General features: G+C 39.5%; 1 protein-coding gene across 1 annotated transcript; it reads left to right on the forward strand.

The window, feature by feature from the left end:
* Nucleotides 1-15,205: 15,205 nt before the first annotated feature.
* LOC309502399 (uncharacterized protein) lies at nucleotides 15,206-19,808 on the forward strand. The gene is made up of 3 exons (XM_082174812.1): nucleotides 15,206-15,388; nucleotides 16,864-17,104; nucleotides 18,020-19,808. Exons 2-3 carry the CDS (start codon nucleotides 16,973-16,975, stop codon nucleotides 18,719-18,721), a joined length of 834 nt encoding a protein of 277 aa, XP_082030938.1. The 5' UTR covers nucleotides 15,206-15,388; nucleotides 16,864-16,972; the 3' UTR covers nucleotides 18,722-19,808.
* Nucleotides 19,809-21,723: the final 1,915 nt, after the last annotated feature.

The raw sequence follows: 21,723 nt of genomic DNA on the forward strand, positions 1-21,723 counted from the left end.
GATAAGACCATGATGTCCATATCCGTTGCATCAACCCACAGTCTTAATATGTCCATTTTTGGAAGAAGACTTCTAACATTAAAATGCATAATTCCAAGACCGGATCTGTTTTTGAAGTCGCATGGGGAATATATAATTTGTGGTGAGTCAGGCCCAGGATTTGGCTGTACATTCCCAGATAACAGCAAAAGTAGTAAGACAATAGATTTCACTGTATGTTTTTCATCACAATCACTGGCTGACAAGTGTGATGAAAATCCATGTTGCGCAGTAGAGTAGTTATTTAAAAAGTTCATTATTAGCAGGTGTAACGAGGAATTCATTTGTAGTAGATGATTATAGAGTATTTGTTGCTGTGCAGGATGGATAAACTGGTGATAGCTGCATGCCTCCTTAGTTGAGGAGTGAGATATTTGGAATGTACTCACCCGATTTTGCTCGTCTATAAATGGGGTTGGCTGTGACTTAAGTCCATCGTTAAATACTGTAAGTAGTAAAAATAGTAAAAGATCCATTTTGCTTTCATAAAACATAGGCTGAAACAGACAAAAGGTTCCAAGGGCTCACTGCAGAGTTTTGTGAGTCTTGTAGAACAATCCTGAGACGCTTTCGCTTGTCCAAATATTGACCAACACGCAAGCTTTTCGGTGATCTGTGAAACTTGTTATGATTTAATCCATCCTGAGACGCTTCACAGATGCAATGTGTTAACCAGCATACAGCATCCGTGATCCTTGCAGGAAGAGCATGGGCACGCTAAAACCAAGTTATTGTTATTTTTACATCACTACCATCCAGGCGTGGGGGACAAACCGAGCCCAGACCATCCAGAAGACAGAGTAGATTTCAAATTCCCCTGGATCTTTCAGCAGGCCGGCAGCAGTAATCCCTCTCCTTCTAGGACAGATCCAAGTTCAACAAGGCACCATGCGATACCATACGAAGACACTCAATAAACATGAGTTTCCCGGAAGAAATTTACTTTCCTTTGTTAGATATTACAAAAGCCAGGAACATAAAACACATAAAGAGTAACTCAGAGCATGCACACAAACAAAAGAACTCAACTGGTGGCGGCCATCTTGGAAATTGTGATCACGCTATGTTTTATGTTTGTTTCGGTTAAATGTTTATTTGTTTGTTTGCATTTTTACGTACGTTTATATTTGTAGTTTATATAATCTCTAGGGTGTGCCATTTTATTAATAAACCCATTTATACTTTTAATTGTCTCTGTGTTTGAAGACCCGCCTTATAAAGTCAATGAAACTTCAAGATCTAAGCTACAAGCTCGATATAAACTACATTTAGTAGTTCTTAATTCAGAAACTCAGTAAGTTTGATATTCGTGGCCAGAAGATAAAACTTTCTCGGAGTTTGTAAAGGGATACCCCCTTCTTAACTGTAATGATCTTACATTTATTCGCTGGACGAGTTAAATGTTGGTCAAGACAGTTACAGAACAAGGCAATCTCGATCATTGATAAAATAAATGTACATGCGACTTATGAATTATGACCATGAGTCATAATTATTAATATTTCCAAAATTCCCTATATTCTTGAGCTAATTCACATTTACCCCGAGTCGTTATTGTTACAACACTGAATCGTTTTTCTTTGGCCATTTTTCCTTTCTAAACTGAAGAAGAACTTGGACGGGGCATCCATTTCAGAAAGACTCTGAAATCTGGATCTAACCAACGCCCTGAGACCTTGTACCTATAAATCTGCTAAGGCTAAGTCTTTAAGGCCTGCAATTGGTTTTGATTTGCAGAGGCTCCATTTAGAGCCTGGAGTTCAACAATATCCATCTCTAAACTTCTCATGGATTGAACAATGTCTCTAGTAACATTAAAAGTGTACTGATTACAAAGTTTTTGTATTTGCACCTTCCCAATCTCCCACCACTGTTGTACTGATGTAAAAGAAGACTTTTTAGATTTCCACCCCAACCAAAAGGAGGGAATACATTTACAAAAGTGAGCATCTTCAAGTAAAGCACTATTAAAATGCCAGTAGGCACTCTTATGTTTAACAGATTTAATAAAAACACATGCTACTACCATTGAGTGGTCAGAGAAACCAACAGGACAAATATCACAATATTTAAAACATTGTTTCTGATGTTTAAAACAATAAAAAAGATCCAATCTTGCTAAAGAAATGCCATTTTCTTTCACATGAGCCCATGTATACTGTCTTTCAACAGAATGAAAAATTCTCCACACATCACAAAGTTGACAAGTTTTAATCACATTTATTAATTTACTTCTTGAAGCCATTTGAGGCTCAATGTGATTTGTCTAAATCATTACTTGTGCAATTAAAATCTCCACCCAGTACTAAAAAACTTTCTGTATTACATTGTTTTAGACTATCACATAAAGTTTCAAGAAACAGCATTCTTACAATAGATTTTACAGGCGCATAGACATTTATGAATTCCACATTAACATTTTCAAACTTTGCTATTATCTTAATTAATCTACCTTGTATTACTTCTGTAACATCGTACGATATTGGTAGACAAGTCTTTGAAAACGAAACAGCCACCCCAGCACTAAGAGCAGTCTTATGACTCAGAACAATGTTTCCTTCCCACTCTTTCATCCAATCAACTTCATTTTCCTTTGTACTGTGAGTTTCTTGCAAAAACATGACATCTATATTTTTTTATTTTATTAACTCATAAATCTGCACTCTTTTGTTTGCATCCCTCGCCCCATTTACATTCAGGGAAGATATTTTAAAATTGCTCATTATGAGGGATGAAAAAAGCACAAAAAGCCAGGCCCATATCACACCATTATTTAGGATTTGACCGACATCCTTCACCTTTTTGTTGCATTAAACTTTTTACTGAGTCAACAAATAAGGAAAGATCAGGAAAATAGTCTATAACCTCAACATTCCTCATTCCCTTTGTGCGCTGGAGAAAATTTTTCATTCTTTCCAAACTGTAACCACTATAATCTTGTCTCACCTCTTCCTCAACCTGAACTTCAGAAAATTCTTGCTCACTTTCTGAACCAGACAAATCACTTGCATTCAACACCACCCAGAACTTTTAGAAATGGTCTCATCTTGTGCTTTTTCTTTAATGAAGTTACAATCTCCCCACGATTAGACTTCCTTTTCACTGATGGCACTTTAAATACTGCTTCGTCCTCTTTGAGTAATTCACCCACGATCTCATCAAGCTCAATATCCATGATCTCATCATCATTTTGAATTCGTTTCTCACTACTCTTCACTCTACTACTTCCTGGTTCTTCATTGTCCACACTCAAATCCGAAACCTCACCAACTTCACTTTCTTCTTCCACCCTCTGACTTTCATTATGACTTTGAGACCCACTTTCATCTTCTGTACCATTTGACACATTTTTGTCTGGACAAGCATTTTTGTCCCGAGATTCTGAACGGTGACGAGCGCGTCGGAACTGTGGTCCTGCACGCGGGAGTGAACGACATCAGGCTGCGGCAGACGGAGGTTCTGAAGAAAGACTTCAGGAATCTGATCGATATGGTACGCAGCACATCGCCTGAAACAACGATCATTGTGTCAGGACCGCTTCCCACGTACCGACTAGGGCATGAAAAGTTCAGCAGATTATTTGCGCTAAATGAATGGTTAATGTCATGGTGCAATGAGCAGAAACTGCTCTTTGTAAATAATTGGAATCTGTTTTGGGAGCGTCCTAGGCTTTTCCGTGCTGACGGCTTACACCTGTTACGATCTGCTCCGAGACACAAAGGTTTAGATCCAAACGCAGCTTTATTGTATGGGGCAATCCAGAGGCGTAATCCAATATACAGGCAAAGGTCATACACAGACAGGCAGTCAAAACAAAAAAACAAACAAACAAACAAACAAACAAAACAGGCAGGGACCAGAGGCAAGAGAGTAATCCAGGGAACAGGGCAAGATATCCAAAACCAAGAGACAAGAAAACCAGGAGAATGCTCAGAAATGCAGTGTAACACTTAAACAAGACTTCACGGTGAGTGAATGAATGAACATGGTATAAATAGACTGAGACTAACAGGATGATGAGACACAGGTGAATGCAATCAGTGAATGAGGTACAGGTGAATGTGATCAGTGATAAGTGATGATGAGTCCGGGCAGTGAGTTATGGGAAATGTAGTTTGTGAGTGATAATAGTCTTATGTGGAGTGCCCTCTGGTGGCTCTCAAGGGCACTCCAGCTGGTGATCGTTACAACACCCAAGCAGATTCGGAGCAGATCTTCTGTCGGATAACATCTCCAAAATGTTAAATAGTCAAGTCAAGTCAAGTCAAGTCAAGTCAAGTCAAGTCAAGTCAAGTTTATTTGTATAGCGCTTTTCACAATACAGATTGTATCAAAGCAGCTTCACAGTATTAAATTAAAATAATACAACAAGGTTTGTTTCAAGTGGAATTTATTGATTGATAAAATTAAATTAAATATCCCCAAAATATCCCCAACTGAGCAAGCCAAAGGCAACAGTGGCAAGGAACTGAAAAACTCCATCAAGTGACCTAATGGTGTCCTAAAACTCCATCAAGTGACCTAATGGAGAAAAAAAAAACCTTGGGAGAACCCAGGCTCAGTCGGGGGCCAGTTCTCCTCTGGCATTTATGAGCTAGAGGCCGGATTGTAGTTTGAACTGTAAGATTAAAAAATATTATATGAATGCCTGGCTGAAGAGATGCGACTTTAACATCGTAGGATGTCCTGTTACTTTATCCTCTACAGTAAAAGACCTGGGTGTTATACTCGATTGCAACCTGTCTTTTGAAAATCATATTTCATATGTTACAAAAACAGCCTTTTTCCACCTTAGAAACATTGCTAAGCTACGTAATATGCTATCAGTTTCTGATGCAGAAAAGTTAGTTCATGCATTCATGACCTCGAGACTGGATTACTGTAATGCTTTATTAGCTGGTTGTCCTGCATCCTCAATAAACAAGCTACAGTTAGTCCAAAATGCCGCCGCTAGAGTTCTTACTAGATCAAGAAAATATGATCATATAACACCGATTTTATCATCACTGCATTGGTTACCTATAAAGTTCCGTATTAATTACAAGGTATTGCTACTGACTTATAAAGCCCTAAACGGCTTAGCTCCAGTCTATTTAACGGATCTTCTATCCCCCTATAATCCATCGCGCTCTTTAAGATCACTAAATTCAAGGCTTTTGGTCATACCTAGGATATCCAGTACCACCAAAGGAGGGAGAGCATTTTCACATTTGGCTCCAAAACTCTGGAATAGTCTTCCTGATACTGTTCGTTGCTCAGACTCGCTCTCCCAGTTTAAAACTAGATTAAAGTCGCATCTCTTCAGCCAGGCATTCATATAATCCTACAGTTCAAACTACAATCCGGCCTCTAGCTCATAAATGCCAGAGGAGAACTGGCCCCCGACTGAGCCTGGGTTCTCCCAAGGTTTTTTTTTTCTCCATTAGGTCACCTGATGGAGTTTTAGGACACCATTAGGTCACCTGATGGAGTTTTAGGACACCATTAGGTCACTTGATGGAGTTTTTCGGTTCCTTGCCACTGTTGCCTTTGGCTTGCTCAGTTGGGGATATTTTGGGGATATTTAATTTAATTTGATCAATCAATAAATTCCTCTTGAAACAAACTTTGTTGTATTATTTTTATTTAATACTGTGAAGCTGCTTTGATACAATCTGTATTGTGAAAAGCGCTATACAAATAAACTTGACTTGACTTGACAAGCGAGTGTAGCTCAACAACTGTATTCACAACAGAATAGCCAGAGAACAGCCAGCCAAAAGCAATCGACAGCCGATAGCATGATTCATTACCTTCCGTAACAATCTGTGTCTTTGAGAGAAATATGTCGTGTTTAGTCAGTAAAAGAGCTTCAGTATTAGAGACGTCTGATCTGAACAATAATAACAATACAAGACATGTGAGACTTTAAGTGTGATTGGAAGTCATTTTTAAATTCCCCAATCAAATATGAATTACTAAATCAGTAAAAAAAAATCAGTATTTACAATGACAAACACTTTGAGCACAAATGAGTTAATGAGAAAATATTGCTGTTTGTTCTCAAATTATGTTCTAGGGTGGAAATAAGCCTCCTGGAAATAAACATACAGTAAATGCCAGCATATAAAGCCATTACAAATAAATGAAGATCAATAAATGGCAAAAAATAGTAATATGAGAAATGACACCATTAGGTTTCTGATGTGTGAATATGTGCTTGATCTCGTTCAGCTCTTCTGGATCTGATGTCATAAACCAGAAGAATGACAGTAGCCACGCCCACCAGAGCAGAGAGGACCAATCGGATCACAGCTTCAGTAGGACCACAACAGTGGACAGAGTCTGAGGAATAAAAGCATCAAACTGAGATCAGATCAGTTCATAAACGCTAATATCAGCGCTGACATCAACTAATATCAGCCGTACCTGGACATGTGTGACAGAGTTGAGTGATGTTGAGATGTTGAGTCTGGTTGCTGATGGGATTGTTCAGCACACAGATGTAGGAGTTTTTATCCTGATATTCCACTTCCAGAGGGAGAGAGAGACTCATGCTGAGATTAGACTCACTGATGCTGGACAATAAACTGTTTCCTTTTGTTGTAAACTCAGAATCGAAGACCAGGAGACTTTTGGGATCACGTTGAAGAAGTTATTCTTTATTGAGGACTTCGCGTTGACGTGGCTGCAGTTCTTCAAAAGACTAACTCTAATACAGTATGTATTGTAGTTATATACATTCCAAGGGGGAGGGATTACATAGAGGTGGAGACAAACTCAAACCAAGACATAGGGATGAGTTGATTCAATCAAGAGTCAGCATAACACTATCATTCAAATGATCCAATCAGCCTGACAGCATCACCCATACCTTCATTCCGGATACAAAGGTTAATGTCCAACACCTGGGTTGCTTGACTTAACCTTCTTTGAAATGTCATCATCTATGTCTCACATGCTAAAATCAGTATTCTTCACCGTGATGTTTATTTAAGGAAGCATATCTGAAATAGATTCTTAAAATTTGTTATTCCACAGTCCCCCGTTTGAGAGTTCTAAAAAAACTCTCACAAAATACAAATTTAAACACTTAAAAGTTCATTCTTGTAACTTGTGGTCGTTACAGGCACATAGCACATGTTCTGTGTTGATTTTCTGTATTTGCATGCTGACACAGAAACAAACATGCAATTAGGGTCCGTGAAGTCCTTACGGGTAATAGTCTTTTCTGGTTGGAACTGTTATTTCCTTGTGCTGGACGTGAGTCATTTGTTGGTTGACACACTTGATACTAACAGGTTTCCGAACCATGAAAAGTTATCTTCAATCATCTGGTGTAATTTTGTTGAAAGATCAAGAATGTCTTGTTGTATTTTGTTCAAGTTCTCTGATGGATGACTGAAGTTCCCGTAGGTGAGTCTCTGCGTTGTGTATTTTTTTTTTTTCTTCTGTGTTGGTTGTAGTCTCTGCAGTTGGTCTAGTTGTTTCCTGGAGGTTGGGTCTTCATATGCAGGTGTGTAGGTCAGTGTATATGATTCTCGGGATAACCGTCAAGTGGTATCTGCACAGAGTTAAGAAAGAAAACAAAAGAGAACAACGGCAACAGAGCAGTATTTGTTGTAAAGACTGCAAACATTAGGGTTGTATCCTCTGTTCAATCTGAGTCTGCTATTGTTGTTCCATCTTTCCCTATTTCTTAATTCATGAGACACCTAAAAGGAACAGTGAGGTGAGGATGGACTAGTGGTTGGGAAGGCCTATGAGGGAGTCTTCACCGCAGGGTGGGCCCCCGAAGCATATTGCTTTCGGTTCTTCCCTGGGGCTCCTCACTGGTCCATGTGTCCATCCTATCCTATCCCTGCAGGGGGAGGAACAACCTTGCATTGTGAAACATGAGTCCATGTTTTCTTTCCCTGACACAATACTGCCGCTGCTGTAATCAACATCACTTGATGTGGTCCGTGCCACTTAGGCTCTAACGGCTTGTGTCTGAATGATTTTATCATGACCCATTGACCTGGGACGATTGTGTGTCCACCCTCTGGTGGAGTCTGCCAACATGACTCAACTCTCTCTCTAGCACTCTGTACTGCATTTGTAAGGTGTTCACAGTAAGAGATCAGGGCATCTGAGGCAATGTGAACATCAGCATTTCTAAGATCAATCACACCTGGCATCTGCATTGGGCGTCCTGTAATAATCTCATGAGGGCTCAGTCCTACTGATCTGTTAGGTGACGCTCTCATACTACACAGTACAGCTGGCAGCGCTTCAACCCATGACACTCCTTCCTGATGCATTTTGCTTAGCCTGGTTTTGATCGTTCTGTTCGCCCGTTCAACCTGTCCTGATGCTTGTGGCCTGTAGGGGCAGTGAAGATTCCACTTAATCTTCAACATTTTAGACACTTCCTTAACTACCTGTCCTGTGAAGTGTGTACCTTGATCTGAGTCAATGCAATCTGGTAATCCCCATCTGGGAATGAAATCAGTGACAAGACATTTAGCAGTATGTGCAGCGGTAGCACGCCCTGTTGGATAAGCTTCTACCCATCTTGAGAATTTGTCAATTATTACCAAAACGTCAGTTTTTCCCTTACAAGGGGGCAACGAGATGTAATCAACTTGCAAGTGACGAAATGGTCCTGGTGGAGCTGGGGTATGTGCTGCTGGTGTAATGGCTGCTGGTACATCATTATTTTTCTGACATGTAACACACCTCTTGGCTGTTTCTGTGGCTACATTTCTGAATTTTGGATTCCACCATTGATTTGAGAACCTGTGATTCATCGTTGCTGGACCACTATGACCCAAATTGTGTATTTGTTGAGCCAAATATGGCAGCAGTGATTCGGGAGCAACATACTTTCCCCCTTTGGTCCAGCAGCCGGATGAATCCACAGCGGCTCCTTTGTCTAACCATGTCCATGCTTCATATAGAGGAATGTCTTTGTACAGATCTATGATGGATTCAGGAGGCAGAATTGTCTTCTGTGTTGTACTACCTGAACACACTTGTACAGTCGCATAGGAACAAGCCTGTTTAGCCGCTACATCAGCAAGAGCATTACCTTTAGCTTCCACAGTATTAGTTGTGAGATGTGCTTTCACTTTGATCACCGCTAATTTCTTTGGAAGTTTCATGGCAAACATTAGATCTTTCACTAATCCAGCATGCTTAATGGGGGATCCAGCAGAAGTTAGAAACTGTCTGGTTTGCCAAATGACACCAAAATCATGAACTACCCCAAAAGCATACCTGGAATCTGTGTAGACATTTGCAACTGATCCTGAAGCTAGCGTGCATGCTCTTGTTAAGGCTACTAGTTCTGCAGCTTGAGCTGAAAAATGATCTGAAAGACGACCTGAAGCAACCACTTCAGTGGTGGAAGTTACTGCATATCCTGCTCATCTGTTACCGTCAATAACTTGAGCTGAACCATCAACAAACAACTCCAATTCTGCGTTTTCTATGGGAGTTTCTGCTATTTCACTTGTCGCTGTGTATGTAAGCGTAACACAATCATGAGTCATTTCGCCTTCATCCTCTAACACAACTTCAGTCATTGCAGACATCATACATGAGGAGGGGTTCGTGACTGGTGCACGCTGTAAAACAATGTTCGGGGCTGTGAGAGTTGCTAACCAATTTCCCCAATGAGAGGAAGTGACAGAAGTGACTTTTGCTTGATTCATTAGTGCGGATACTGCATGAGGACATTTTACGTTTACAGTTTGACCTAACACCATTACTGATGAAGCCTGAAGAGCTAGATGAACTGCCTGTACTGTTCTGAGGCATGGGCCCATACCTTGAGCGACTATGTCAAGTTTACCAGAATAGTAATGAATTGGGCGTAAACTGCCCCCATGATCTTGCATTAGACATGCAGTCATGAAACCTATGTGTTCATGGACATAAAGCACAAAGGGTCTATCAGATTGGGCAATTCCTAATGCTGGTGCTTGACATAGTGCTCTCTTCAAATCATTGAATGCTTTGAGGTGAAGTTCTTCCATACAAACAATATCTGAATCTTTACCATGGCCTTTCAACAAGTCATAGAGAGGCTGAGCAATCGAGGCATATTCTTCAATCCACGGTCTACAGTAACCTGCTGTTCCTAAAAATGAGCGTAGTGTTTTAATGGTAGTAGGCGGAGGTATGGCTTTGACTGAAGCCGCTCGATCCTGTGTAATGGATCTATTTCCTGCACCAATTGTTTGACCCAGAAATGTGACTTGCTTTTTAGCAATTTGAGCTTTGTGAAAGCTGCATTTGTGTCCTTTTTTATGCAAATAGTCCAACAATGCTGCCAATTCAGTTTGATGTACCTCGTGATCTGTTGAGGCAATCAAAATATCATCGACATATTGGATCATAGTGGACTGTTTTACTGGACATTCTGGGTCACATAAATCACGTCTGACAGCCTGATGGTATATGGTCGGGGAGTTTTGAAATCCCTGAGGCAATCGGGTCCACTGATATTGTTCATGGTCAACTGTGAAAGCTAACCATGGCTGGCTGTCAGAGTGCAACGGTACAGAAAAGAATCCATTAGACATATCAATTACTGAAAAAATCTTACAATCTAATGGTAAGCCATTACAAATTGTAGATGGATCTGCCACTAGCGGGGTGATTTTATCAATATGTTTATTGGCTACTCTGTAGTCTATTGTAAGTCTCCATGTTGCATTGGACTTCTTTATGGGCCATATGGGTGAATTACATGGACTGTTGGTTTTAACTAGCACTCCTTGCGTCAGCAACTTTTCTACAATAGCTTTGATTCCCTGTATGGCTTCCTTACTGATCGGATACTGTTTGGTAACCGGGGGTGGAGTTCCTGTCAATTTGACTGGTTCCACACCAGTCAATAAACCACAATCATCCTTGTCATTAGCCCAAATTGGATGATTCAGTAAGAAAGCATACTCTGGAGGGATTGCATTATTGGTAGAAATGTGTACTGAGGAAATTTTAATGCTAGCAGATTCTGAAGACATGTCTAAAGTTAGATGTATTTGTCTCAGGAGATCCATGCCTAAAATTGCACCTGTATTCAATGGAGCACATAGCAATTTTGTAGTCAGAGTTTTCGGGCCAAATTGTACCTCTATGGGCGGGGTTTCATACAAAACAGAATCTTCACCTATTACACCAGTTAAAGAAAGTTTGGTTTTCTTGTACGGGATGTTTAAACCTTTAGCCAATTTTGTAGGAATTATTGTAATCTCGGCACCTGTATCAAGCAAAAAATCAATTTCTTTTTCTTTTATGCTACCTTTCACAAAAATTCTTTTGTCATTGTGATGTGTTACAGGGGAAAGGTAGCTACTCACAGCCCCAACAATTAGTTTTTTTCCTGGTCTTGTTGTGCTCTTAGAAGAGCCTGAACGAGCTGTCCTAATTTTTCAGTGGACACTTGCGAAACTACATCAGGGTTGTAAGCAGGCTGAGAAGGAGCAGAATTATGCATAGCATTTCTTTTTGTATCTTGCAACTTCTTCCTACATTCCCTCTCCCAATGTCCTAAATTTCCACAGTAGTGGCATTTGCCTTCTTTTTTAGACCACCTGTTTTCTTGTTTTGCTGTGCTAAATGTAGCTGCTGCTGCTACTCTCACTTTGGCTTTAACATCAGCATCTCTTTCCCATGTAGCCAAACGGTCTAAGTTACTTCCGAGAGTTCTGGTACACCAAGTTAGATCTAAGAATGGCAAAGCTCTTCGGTATTCGGCTACAAGGCCATCTGCCCAGATGCGGACTAGGGGTCCATTATCATCTCGCACGCTTTCAGGGTCATCAACAATTCCACTATAAGTTACAGCTACCTGACAGAACCTCTCAGTATATTCACTAACAGTTTCTTCTTTTTTTTGTGCACAACTGGTAATTTTCGACCAATCTATTTTGGGTCCTAAGAGATTCTTTAGGATTTTCAAAACACCTTCTCTCAAATCGCCTTTACTGGCATGTTGCAGTTTGGAAGTAACAGCAGCCTCAAAATGGTTGAATTCAGATTCAGTTAGAATTTGTGACATCAGCTGTGTGACTTCTGGCAACGTCATGTCGTAAAGACGCATTTTACTGATCAATGCTCTTCTGAATTCAGAAAAATTGGTGCGTGCTGAGGGTAAGCTCTGGGTTAGTCTCTCTACATCTTTTGGCCCTAGCGCTTTGGCAACAGTTTGTATTTGGACAACAGAAGAGTTGGGAGGAACACTTTCAGTTCCTTCAATTCCCTGAGATCTTCTCCTAGCGCCACATACCTTTACTGAGTCTACAGGCTCATCAGTTACTGATTGGATGGCTACATCTGTTTCAAAGAAAGCTTGTAAATCAGGGTAAATGTTATCTGTCAGACTAACTTCTTCTACATCAGTTTTTTCTATAGCTTTGTTGCGGTTCAATTTCTTGGTCAAAGAGGAAACTCTAGCACGGAGCTCTTTGTTTTCTTTCTCTAGTTCTGAGTTATGCTGAGCCTGTTCTGTAGTTTTTGCTAAAAGAAACTCTCTGTGGCAGCAGATAATGCCCTTCACATTGTTTTTGCGGATGCTTGCTCCAAGCACCTTTTTACACTCATCTACTGACCAAGTTTTGTCTGGGTGAATTTCATATTTCTGAATTAGTTCCTGTCTAACTTTTTCAGTGACTATTAGGTCCATTTGTTCTCCTAACAGTGTTTTGAATTCACTCTCTTGCCACAAAGGAGTTGCAAGTCCAAATTTTTCATTTGTGGGGATCAGTCTAGCATTTTTCCTAAACATTTTGTGAATTTCTATGTTACCACACAAACAAACACTAAAACTTCTCTCTACTGTCTACAACAGAGGGTACACTTGTTAACACATCAGCTATTGTTAACTTTCCAAATGACCAACACTTCACACTTAACCTCCCTGCCTACAAGAACAGAGGATAAACCAAAACATAAGCAATTTACGCTAAACTTCCCTGCCTGAAACAGAGGATAAACCAAAAATATTAGCACTAATGCTAATCTTCCCTTTCAAGCAGAGGATAAACAACTTACTAGCAATTTACGCTAATCTTCCCTGCCTGAAAAACAGAGGATAAATTTCATCTCTAAAAGAAAACTTTTTTTTAGAGGATAAACTTAGTTAAAAAAAACACTGCAGCTGTCTGTTTAACTCTTCTCTGACGGCACAGAGGAAAACCACAAATACTGGTCTGTAGCGGTTCTTTGTATAGAGTGAAACTCACCGAATCGTTGGTTGTACAGAAAACATTCGTCTGGAACTCAGTCAGCTTTGTTGAGATCTTTGAGCTTGAAGTTCTTTGTTGAGTTTCAGTTTCTCCATCCGGGTCACGGCAGCAAATTGTTGTAAACTCAGAATCGAAGACCAGGAGACTTTTGGGATCACGTTGAAGAAGTTATTCTTTATTGAGGACTTCGCGTTGACGTGGCTGCAGTTCTTCAAAAGACTAACTCTAATACAGTATGTATTGTAGTTATATACATTCCAAGGGGGAGGGATTACATAGAGGTGGAGACAAACTCAAACCAAGACATAGGGATGAGTTGATTCAATCAAGAGTCAGCATAACACTATCATTCAAATGATCCAATCAGCCTGACAGCATCACCCATACCTTCATTCCGGATACAAAGGTTAATGTCCAACACCTGGGTTGCTTGACTTAACCTTCTTTGAAATGTCATCATCTATGTCTCACATGCTAAAATCAGTATTCTTCACCGTGATGTTTATTTAAGGAAGCATATCTGAAATAGATTCTTAAAATTTGTTATTCCACACTTTGTACCAGGAGAGAGTCACATGACCCACATTCACAGCTGAACACACCAATGAACATGATGATGATGATGATGATGATGAACAGTCTCGATCTGCTGATAATCATCTATTTTATATTGAATCATGTTTTATTTCATTAATAAATAAGCTCTAACTTTAATAATGTTCAACCAAGGGAATAAAGGCTTCTGGGGGGTGTTTGGCTCGAGGTCATGGTGCAAAGGACCCTAGGTGGATTTTACTCCGAACCGTCCCTTTAAACTAAACGAAAATGAGAAAGAAACTAGCTGTTTTTTAATATTTTATTTTAATTTCAGTCATCATTTATTTTAATGAAAATGTTTTTTAGTTTTAGTTAACGATAATAACGCTGGTCTGTGAACGCAAAGAAGAAAAGCTCATAGAAATGTTTGGTTTATCAGCTCGACTCGAACACTGGAGCAGATTATGGTTTTTAATGAGTCGTGCGGCTCTTCAGGCGTATAATGTGAAGCGCTAATACAAGAGGCTTGTGTTGATGAGATGGAGTGTGTTCAGCAGAATAACACCGGCACTGTGAGGGCCTTTAATTAAATGAAAGCCACGGCTGGACTGTATTATGATTTCAAGGATTATTCAGCAGAGCAAAGACACCCGAGCCGGCGGAAAGTTGAATTATCTGAGCGCTGTTCATTAAAGCATGTTCGTTTGGTGAAACTCTGAAGTTAAAGTGTGTAAGTGTCACAAAACTTGTCAAGAACTCAGTTAATCCTTAAACCATTTAACATTAAACAATAAAACATGAAATATATTTTGCATAATGAAAATTAAGTCTATTTTCAGGACCATTACCTTTTTATTTCAGGCAATTAAACATTTTATTTGTAAGCAAAATATGCATATATAATGATATTTCAGTAATACTTTACAATAAGGTTCATTAGTTAACATGAACTAATAATGAACTGCACTTATGCAGCATTTATTATTCTTTGTTAATGTTAATTTCAACATTTATTAATACTTTATTAAAATCTTGTCAACATTAGTTAATGCACTGTGAACTAACATGAACTAACGATGAACAGCTTTATTTTTATTAACTAACGTTAACAAAGATTAACAAATACAGTTACGAATGGATTACTCATGGTTAGTTCATGTCAGTTAATATATTAACTAATGTTAACTAATGAACCTTATTGTAAAGTGTTGTTGCCGATATTTCTAATTTAAATGCTGTTAAAAAAAGTAAATGCTATTGTAAAAAAAAGTGTTTGTATGTTATAGTAGTGTTTGTTGAACATGCTTATAAAAAATAAAAAAATTATATATAGGCCATATAGGCTTGAAAAGGTTTTTAGACTGATGGAACCATTTGTTCATACAGCAGTAAATATGAAGCTTAAAATGTTTATTATAAGCATAACCTGAACATTCATCCTCTCAGGTGACCTTTGACACGACGAAACACCTGAGTGATTCCTCACTGAGGAAACGACAGCAAGAGCGACTGAAGCTCCAGGAGCTCGAGAAACAGCGAGAGGAGCTGAAACGCAGAGAGAAGGAGGAAGAGGAGCGGCGGAAGGAGGAAGAGAGGTATGACCTTTATCTTATATTCATCTATCTATCTATCTATCTATCTATCTATCTATCTATCTATCTATCTATCTATCTATCTGTCTCTATATCCACATCCATCCATCCATCCATCCATCCATCCATCATCTGTCAACTAGCATGGTATCTGTCTGAAACATGCTAGCAATACGGTAATATATGTACTAGCAACTGCACTGCAACACTCTAGCAACCACCCAGAATACCCTCAAAACTGCATAGCAACACCCTAGCAACCACCACGAGTACCTAACTCTATTTTACTTTATCACCAAACTCTATTTTACTTTATCACCTAACTCTATTTTACTTCATCACCTAACTCTATCTTACTTTATCCCCTAACTCTATTTTACTTTATCACCTAACTCTATTTTACTTCACCTAACTCTTTTATTTTATCACCTAGCTCTTATACTTTATCACCTAGCTTTATTTTACTTTATCACCTAACTCTATTTTACTTCATCACCTAACTCTATTTTTCTTCATCACCTAACTCTATTTTATTTCATCACCTAACTCTATTTTACTTCATCACCTAACTCTATTTCACTCCATCATCTAACTCTATTTTACTTCATCACCTAACTCTTTCACTTCATGACCTAACTCTATTTTACTTCATCACCTAACTCTATTTTTCTTCATCACCTAACTCTATTTTACTTCATCACCTAACTCTATTTTACTTCATCACCTAACTCTATTTTTTTTACTTCATCACCTAACTCTTTCACTTCATCACCTAACTCTATTTCACTCCATCATCTAACTCTATTTTACTTCATCACCTAACTCTTTCACTTCATGACCTAACTCTATTTTACTTCATCACCTAACTCTATTTTACTTTATCACCTAACTCTATTTCACTTTATCACCTAACTCTATTTTACTTTATCACCTAGCTTTGTTTACTCTATCACCTAACTCTATTTTACTTCATCACCTAACTCTATTTTACTTCATCACCTAACTCTATTTTACTTTATCCCCCTATTTTACTTCATCACCTAACTCTATTTTACTTTATCCCCCTATTTTACTTCATCACCTAACTCTATTTTACTTTATCACCTAGCTTTATTATACTTTATCACCTAACTCTATTTCACTTTATCACCTAACTCTATTTTACTTCATCACCTAACTCTATTTTACTTTATCACCTAGCTTTATTATACTTTATCACCTAACTCTATTTTACTTCATCACCTAACTCTATTTTACTTTATCACCTAGCTTTGTTTACTCTATCACCTAACTCTATTATACTTCATCACCTAACTCTATTTTACTTCATCACCTAACTCTATTTTACTTTATCCACCTATTTTACTTCATCACCTAACTCTATTTTACTTTATCCCCTAACTCTATTTTACTTCATCACCTAACTCTATTATGTTTCAAGAATCTCCAGTAATCTGTAACTGTGGATGGTGTTTCAGGAAACAGCGTGAGCAGGAGGAGCAGGAGAAGGAGAGAAAGAGGGAGGAGAAACTGCGTAAACGAGAGCAGAAGATCAAGGAGAAAGAGGAGAAGAAGAACCAGAAGAAGATGAAGAAGCAGCAGGAAGAAGAACAGAAGAAGCTCCACCAGAAGATCGTGATGGAGGAGAGGAAACTCTTGCTGGCTCAGAGGAACCTGGAGTCCATCCGGCTCATCGCTGAGTTACTGAGCCGAGCAAAGGTGCGTCACATGACCTCGGGCAACTCCCCATTCATGGCTTTCATTGGCTACGTTTACATGCAACCAAATAATCCGTTAGTAATGGGATTGACGGCTCAATCGGACTGAAAAGCCTTCATGTAAACACCTTAATCGATCCGATTGAGCTCGATCCCAATGAAATTTCGATCCGATTGAGAGCGGTGGTTTATTCCTTATCTAATAAGAGAACATGTAAACACTTGATCGGATTGAAAACCGAAACTGAAAGCACTGCGCATGTGCAATGACGTAGAAGTAGCGTAATGACGTATGATGCGCTGAACGAGCTGTTATTCCTGATGAATAAATGAGTGTCCCATCATTCTATAATTCTCCTTTCACTGCGTCTGTGAAGTGAAGCAGGACAATGTCCCACCAGTGCTCGTTTCAGACTCTCATCCACAGACGACTGGTTTTGGGGCATTTTTACTGCGTGATAAATATAAACAGCGACACAGCGGTTCTTATGCTTATTGTCTCCAAATTATGACCAGAAATGGATAAATATTAAAGGATTAGTTCACTTTCAAAATAAAAATGTCCTGATAATTTACTCTCCCCATGTCATCCAAGATGTCCATATCTTTCTTTCTTCAGTCGAAAAGAAATTAAGGTTTTTGAGGAAAATATTCCAGAAAAAAAAACAAAAAACTTAAATGGAATTTGGACAAAAATAAGTTTCATAGGGCCCTCAAAATGTTATATTTCTTAAACTTGTAATAGCATGCTGTTAAATTGTATAAGTTTCATGATTTTAATTAAATAGACGTTCTTTTATGATTACTAAAATTAAATTAAATAAAAATTATAAAGGAAAAACCGGAATTTGGAACATAATCAAGCGTATTTCATAAAACCGGTTTGATTGAAGTGTGTGTGTGTGTGTGTTCTCAGAGCCTGAAGCAGCAGCAGCTGGAGCAGCAGAAGGTGGAGCAGGAGCGTCTCCATCAGCTGGAGGAGAGCAGACGACAGCAGGAGGAGGAGCTGAGGCGCGTCGAGGCCGAGAAGAAGCGAGCGCTCGAGCTCCAGAGGAAAGAGCGTGAGCTGCGGGACCGGCTGCTGGGAAACCTGCTGAAGAAGAGCACCAACGCCGACGAGAACGAGATCGAGAACGCTCCCGTCATCGACCTGGACCTGCAGATCTGCCACGCGCAGGTGAACGGCGACGACATCAAGCCGGACAACCAGGACAGCAAACCAAAGAAACCGGAGAGCGTGGAGGAGCGAGGAGACGGAGAGAGACGTGAGCGGAGGAATCACACGCGACGTCACGGGAGGCGGAGTCAGAGTCGCGGGAGGCGGAGTCACAGCAGCGGGAAGCGGAGTCAGAGTCGTGGGAGGCGGAGTCATAGCAACGGGACGCGGAGTCAGAGCCGCGGGAGGCGGAGTCAGAGTCACGGGAGGCGGAGTCACAGTCCCGGGAAACGGAGTCACAGTCGCAACGGGCGGAAGAGCCGAACCACGAGACACCGGCGCCACCGGGCGAGGAAGGACAGTCACGGGCCGAGCAGCAGCAAGAGTCGCAGCAGCAGCAGGAGTCGCTCGTCCAGTCGAGGACGCCGTCGACACTCGCATCACCGATCCAGACGATACTGAGAGGAGATAAACCTGCTGTGTGAGGTGAAACACGTCCTGGACATTATTCAACACACAAAGAGAAGGGAAAATAAGAAATTGTCTTTTGCATAAAGTAAAATGAGGCCTGCTTTTTAGGATCAGTTAGATTTTATTTTTAATTTTCTCAACAAATCATTTTTCATAACAAATATGAAGCCTGTTTTAGGATAATTAAGATTTTTTTATTTTTTTATAGCAAATTGTATTTTCCATAATAAAAATTAGGCCTGTTTTAGTTTGTTTTTTTTTCTCATAAAAATCATGAAGCCTGTTTTAGGATCATTCAGATTTGTTTAAAAAAAAAAAAAGATTTCACAGCAAGTTATATTTTTCGTAAAGAAAATACGTTTTTGGACCAATAATATTATAACTAATACATTATTACTTTATATACATTTTTATTTCAAAAATAATGTCACCATGCAAAACAATCCCTAAATATGGTCTCTTATTAAAGGCCTCATTTTCTTTAAACAGAAAATGAATTTCTTCTTTCTCTCTCTCTCCTGATTTGGAGGTGAATGATGACCTGGACGTGTTCTTGACCGGTTTGTAAGATTCACTGCTTGAATTAAACGCTACAGTATCATGACAGGTGTCTTGAACTTATCTGACTGTATTTTTCCCATTAGTATCACGTTTTCTTTTTTAAGTTTGCCTTACGAAGACTGAAGCTTTGATTGTTGTAGTCTGTGCCACAGATTTTCTCTTGGAGTGTTTGGTTCAGCGTTATTAAACTCCATAGACTACAATCCTTGGTTTATGACTTGAATTTAACTTTTTTGAAAGTGTTTATTATCTGTTCATTTCAAGCATCTCAATGCAGTTTTGTATAGGACTCTCAATCTTATGTAGAAGTTGGATTTATAGCGTTTTTTTTAATGGGGAATCCATTTGTGTTTTCCTCGGCACAAGCACAGTACTTGATTTAGGCTGAAAACGCACATGTAAAGTCGTCCCGAAGACTGTTTTATGGCAGAAGCGCCACTGAAGGACATGTTTGTCACTCGTTTTAACTCAAGTTACCTTCCCGGCAGGTCTCAATAAAGCAGTGCTTTGGATTATAGCAAGTATCTTGATTCATTTTACATTGTTAAACTAAACATCACCGCATGCAAAACTGGCTTTCAATAAAACTTGGCTGCTTATGCAGTAGAAATGTGAAAACTTTTCTGAAATCGCTGCTACCTTACTAGAGAAAACAGAGAAAACAAGGCTGTTGTCTTTTGTCAAATAGGTATTATAACTTCAACACCCATAATGCACTGGGCTTGCCGTCCAAGGCCACTCCCATCAGTCTGCTATGGATATGCTTAAAGTCCCCATGAAATCAAAATCGAGTTTTTTTGGCTTTTAGTATGAATATGTTAGCCTTACTGTTATCTATAAGCTATAGTGTGCTCCAAAACAATGGCAAAAGTAACATTTAGAAGATATAAGTGTTCAAAACTTAGTCTCTCACTTCACCAATATGGATCAATGATTTTGATGACATCATTCTGCATTTCAGCTTCTCATCAGGTTTCCTGTCCAATCAAATGCTCTCTAAAATATGAAGCTCCACCCCCTACACTAAATAGACACTGAAGCTGCAGCTGAAATCAGTCACTTGTTCACACTATTGTTCATACTACAATTTTCTACATGCTGAAGGCACATAGTGCAGTATATAGAGGATAGGGAATGATACAGACAGTGTAAGTATGTTTTCCATCGGGGCCAATGAAGTCTGGTTATAAACTGAAGCTGTGATATAAACTAAACACTATTGCTATTTTTAAAAGGGGGAGGAGCTTCTTCATATGCCAACACACTGAATAACGCTGTGTGTTTCAAGGCACTTCAGTGGGACTTTAACAGTCAAATACTGCCTTGCTTTAGTAGGAAATACTTCTTAGAAAACTTTTAGTCATAATGGTGTCGACTAGTATTGTTCCCATAGACAGTATATAAACTGGACACAGCGACCCCATTGGATTCAACGGAGAAAAGTGAAGTCAATTAGAAGCACTCTCTTCCTGATGGCTGAGCGTACTGCGCAGACTCAAACTGAGCTTGACGACGTAGATGTGACGTGAGCAACCCGTCTGTCTTCTAGTAGCTGTGCCGAGAGAAATCTGAATCATTCCTTTCCGAAACTTGCAGAGACGGAGAGTGTGAGTAGGAGCTGTCCATGAGCTAGGAGCAGGAGAAACTTTGACTCTCCCTTGACTTTATCATACTTTATGCCTCCACGTCCCCCCGATTGACAGCGAGCTTCTCCTCCTGTCTATACGCTAATTTCCAGAGAGTCGCGTGGTTATGACACAATCGTTAGCCTATTTTTACAAAAACTGCTTCTACGGGGCCATAACGTAAGATACAAGGTAATGGAGCCTTTTATACATTTTCGTGTTTCTTTAGAAATAAATAATGGACAAATGGAGTCTTTAAACGCCTCAGATGTAAAGTTATTCGCTGTCAAAGTGACGCCAAAATGAATGGGAGTCAATGGGATGCTAACAGCAGGTGATGGCTTGTTAGCCAATGGCGGCTCCCGGGGGTGGTACGGTTTTCAGGGGATGGATTGGCCCCCTGATTGTTCCCGGTGAAAGAATTCAAAGAGGAAACATTTGGCGGGAGTGAGTTACTTTCGGTTCCCAGTGAAGGATCAGATAAAGGCTGCAAACAGACAATATGTAAAACCTACTATATGTAGTCAACACTAACGCATCCAGATCCACACAAGATCTGCGACGCCGTCCGGACCTCCAAATAAATCAGGATTCCAGTGCCAATATCCAGATACTTTTTGATGTTGTGTTTCAGAAACCCGTCTGTGTTCATGGTGATTGGCCCTGAGGACACAGTCTTCAGGAGTTTATGAATGATGTGTGAGTAAATTATGTTTAGAGGTAATAAGTATTGTCAAGTGTTCTTCTCATTCAAATTTATGAAGATGGTTGTTTTCATAAAAGTTAGTTTTCTAGGTTTCTTTTAAA

Source organism: Leuciscus leuciscus (assembly GCF_965113295.1).
Source record: "Leuciscus leuciscus genome assembly, chromosome: 7".
In the NCBI taxonomy this organism is placed as follows: domain Eukaryota; kingdom Metazoa; phylum Chordata; class Actinopteri; order Cypriniformes; family Leuciscidae; genus Leuciscus; species Leuciscus leuciscus.

Coding starts and splice junctions, on each gene's coding strand:
- LOC309502399 (XM_082174812.1), top strand. CDS start 16,973: ATGAAGAAGCAGCAGGAAGAAGAACAGAAGAAGCTCCACCAGAAGATC. Junction 17,105..18,019: donor AGTTACTGAGCCGAGCAAAG/GTGCGTCACATG, acceptor GTGTGTTCTCAG/AGCCTGAAGCAGCAGCAGCT.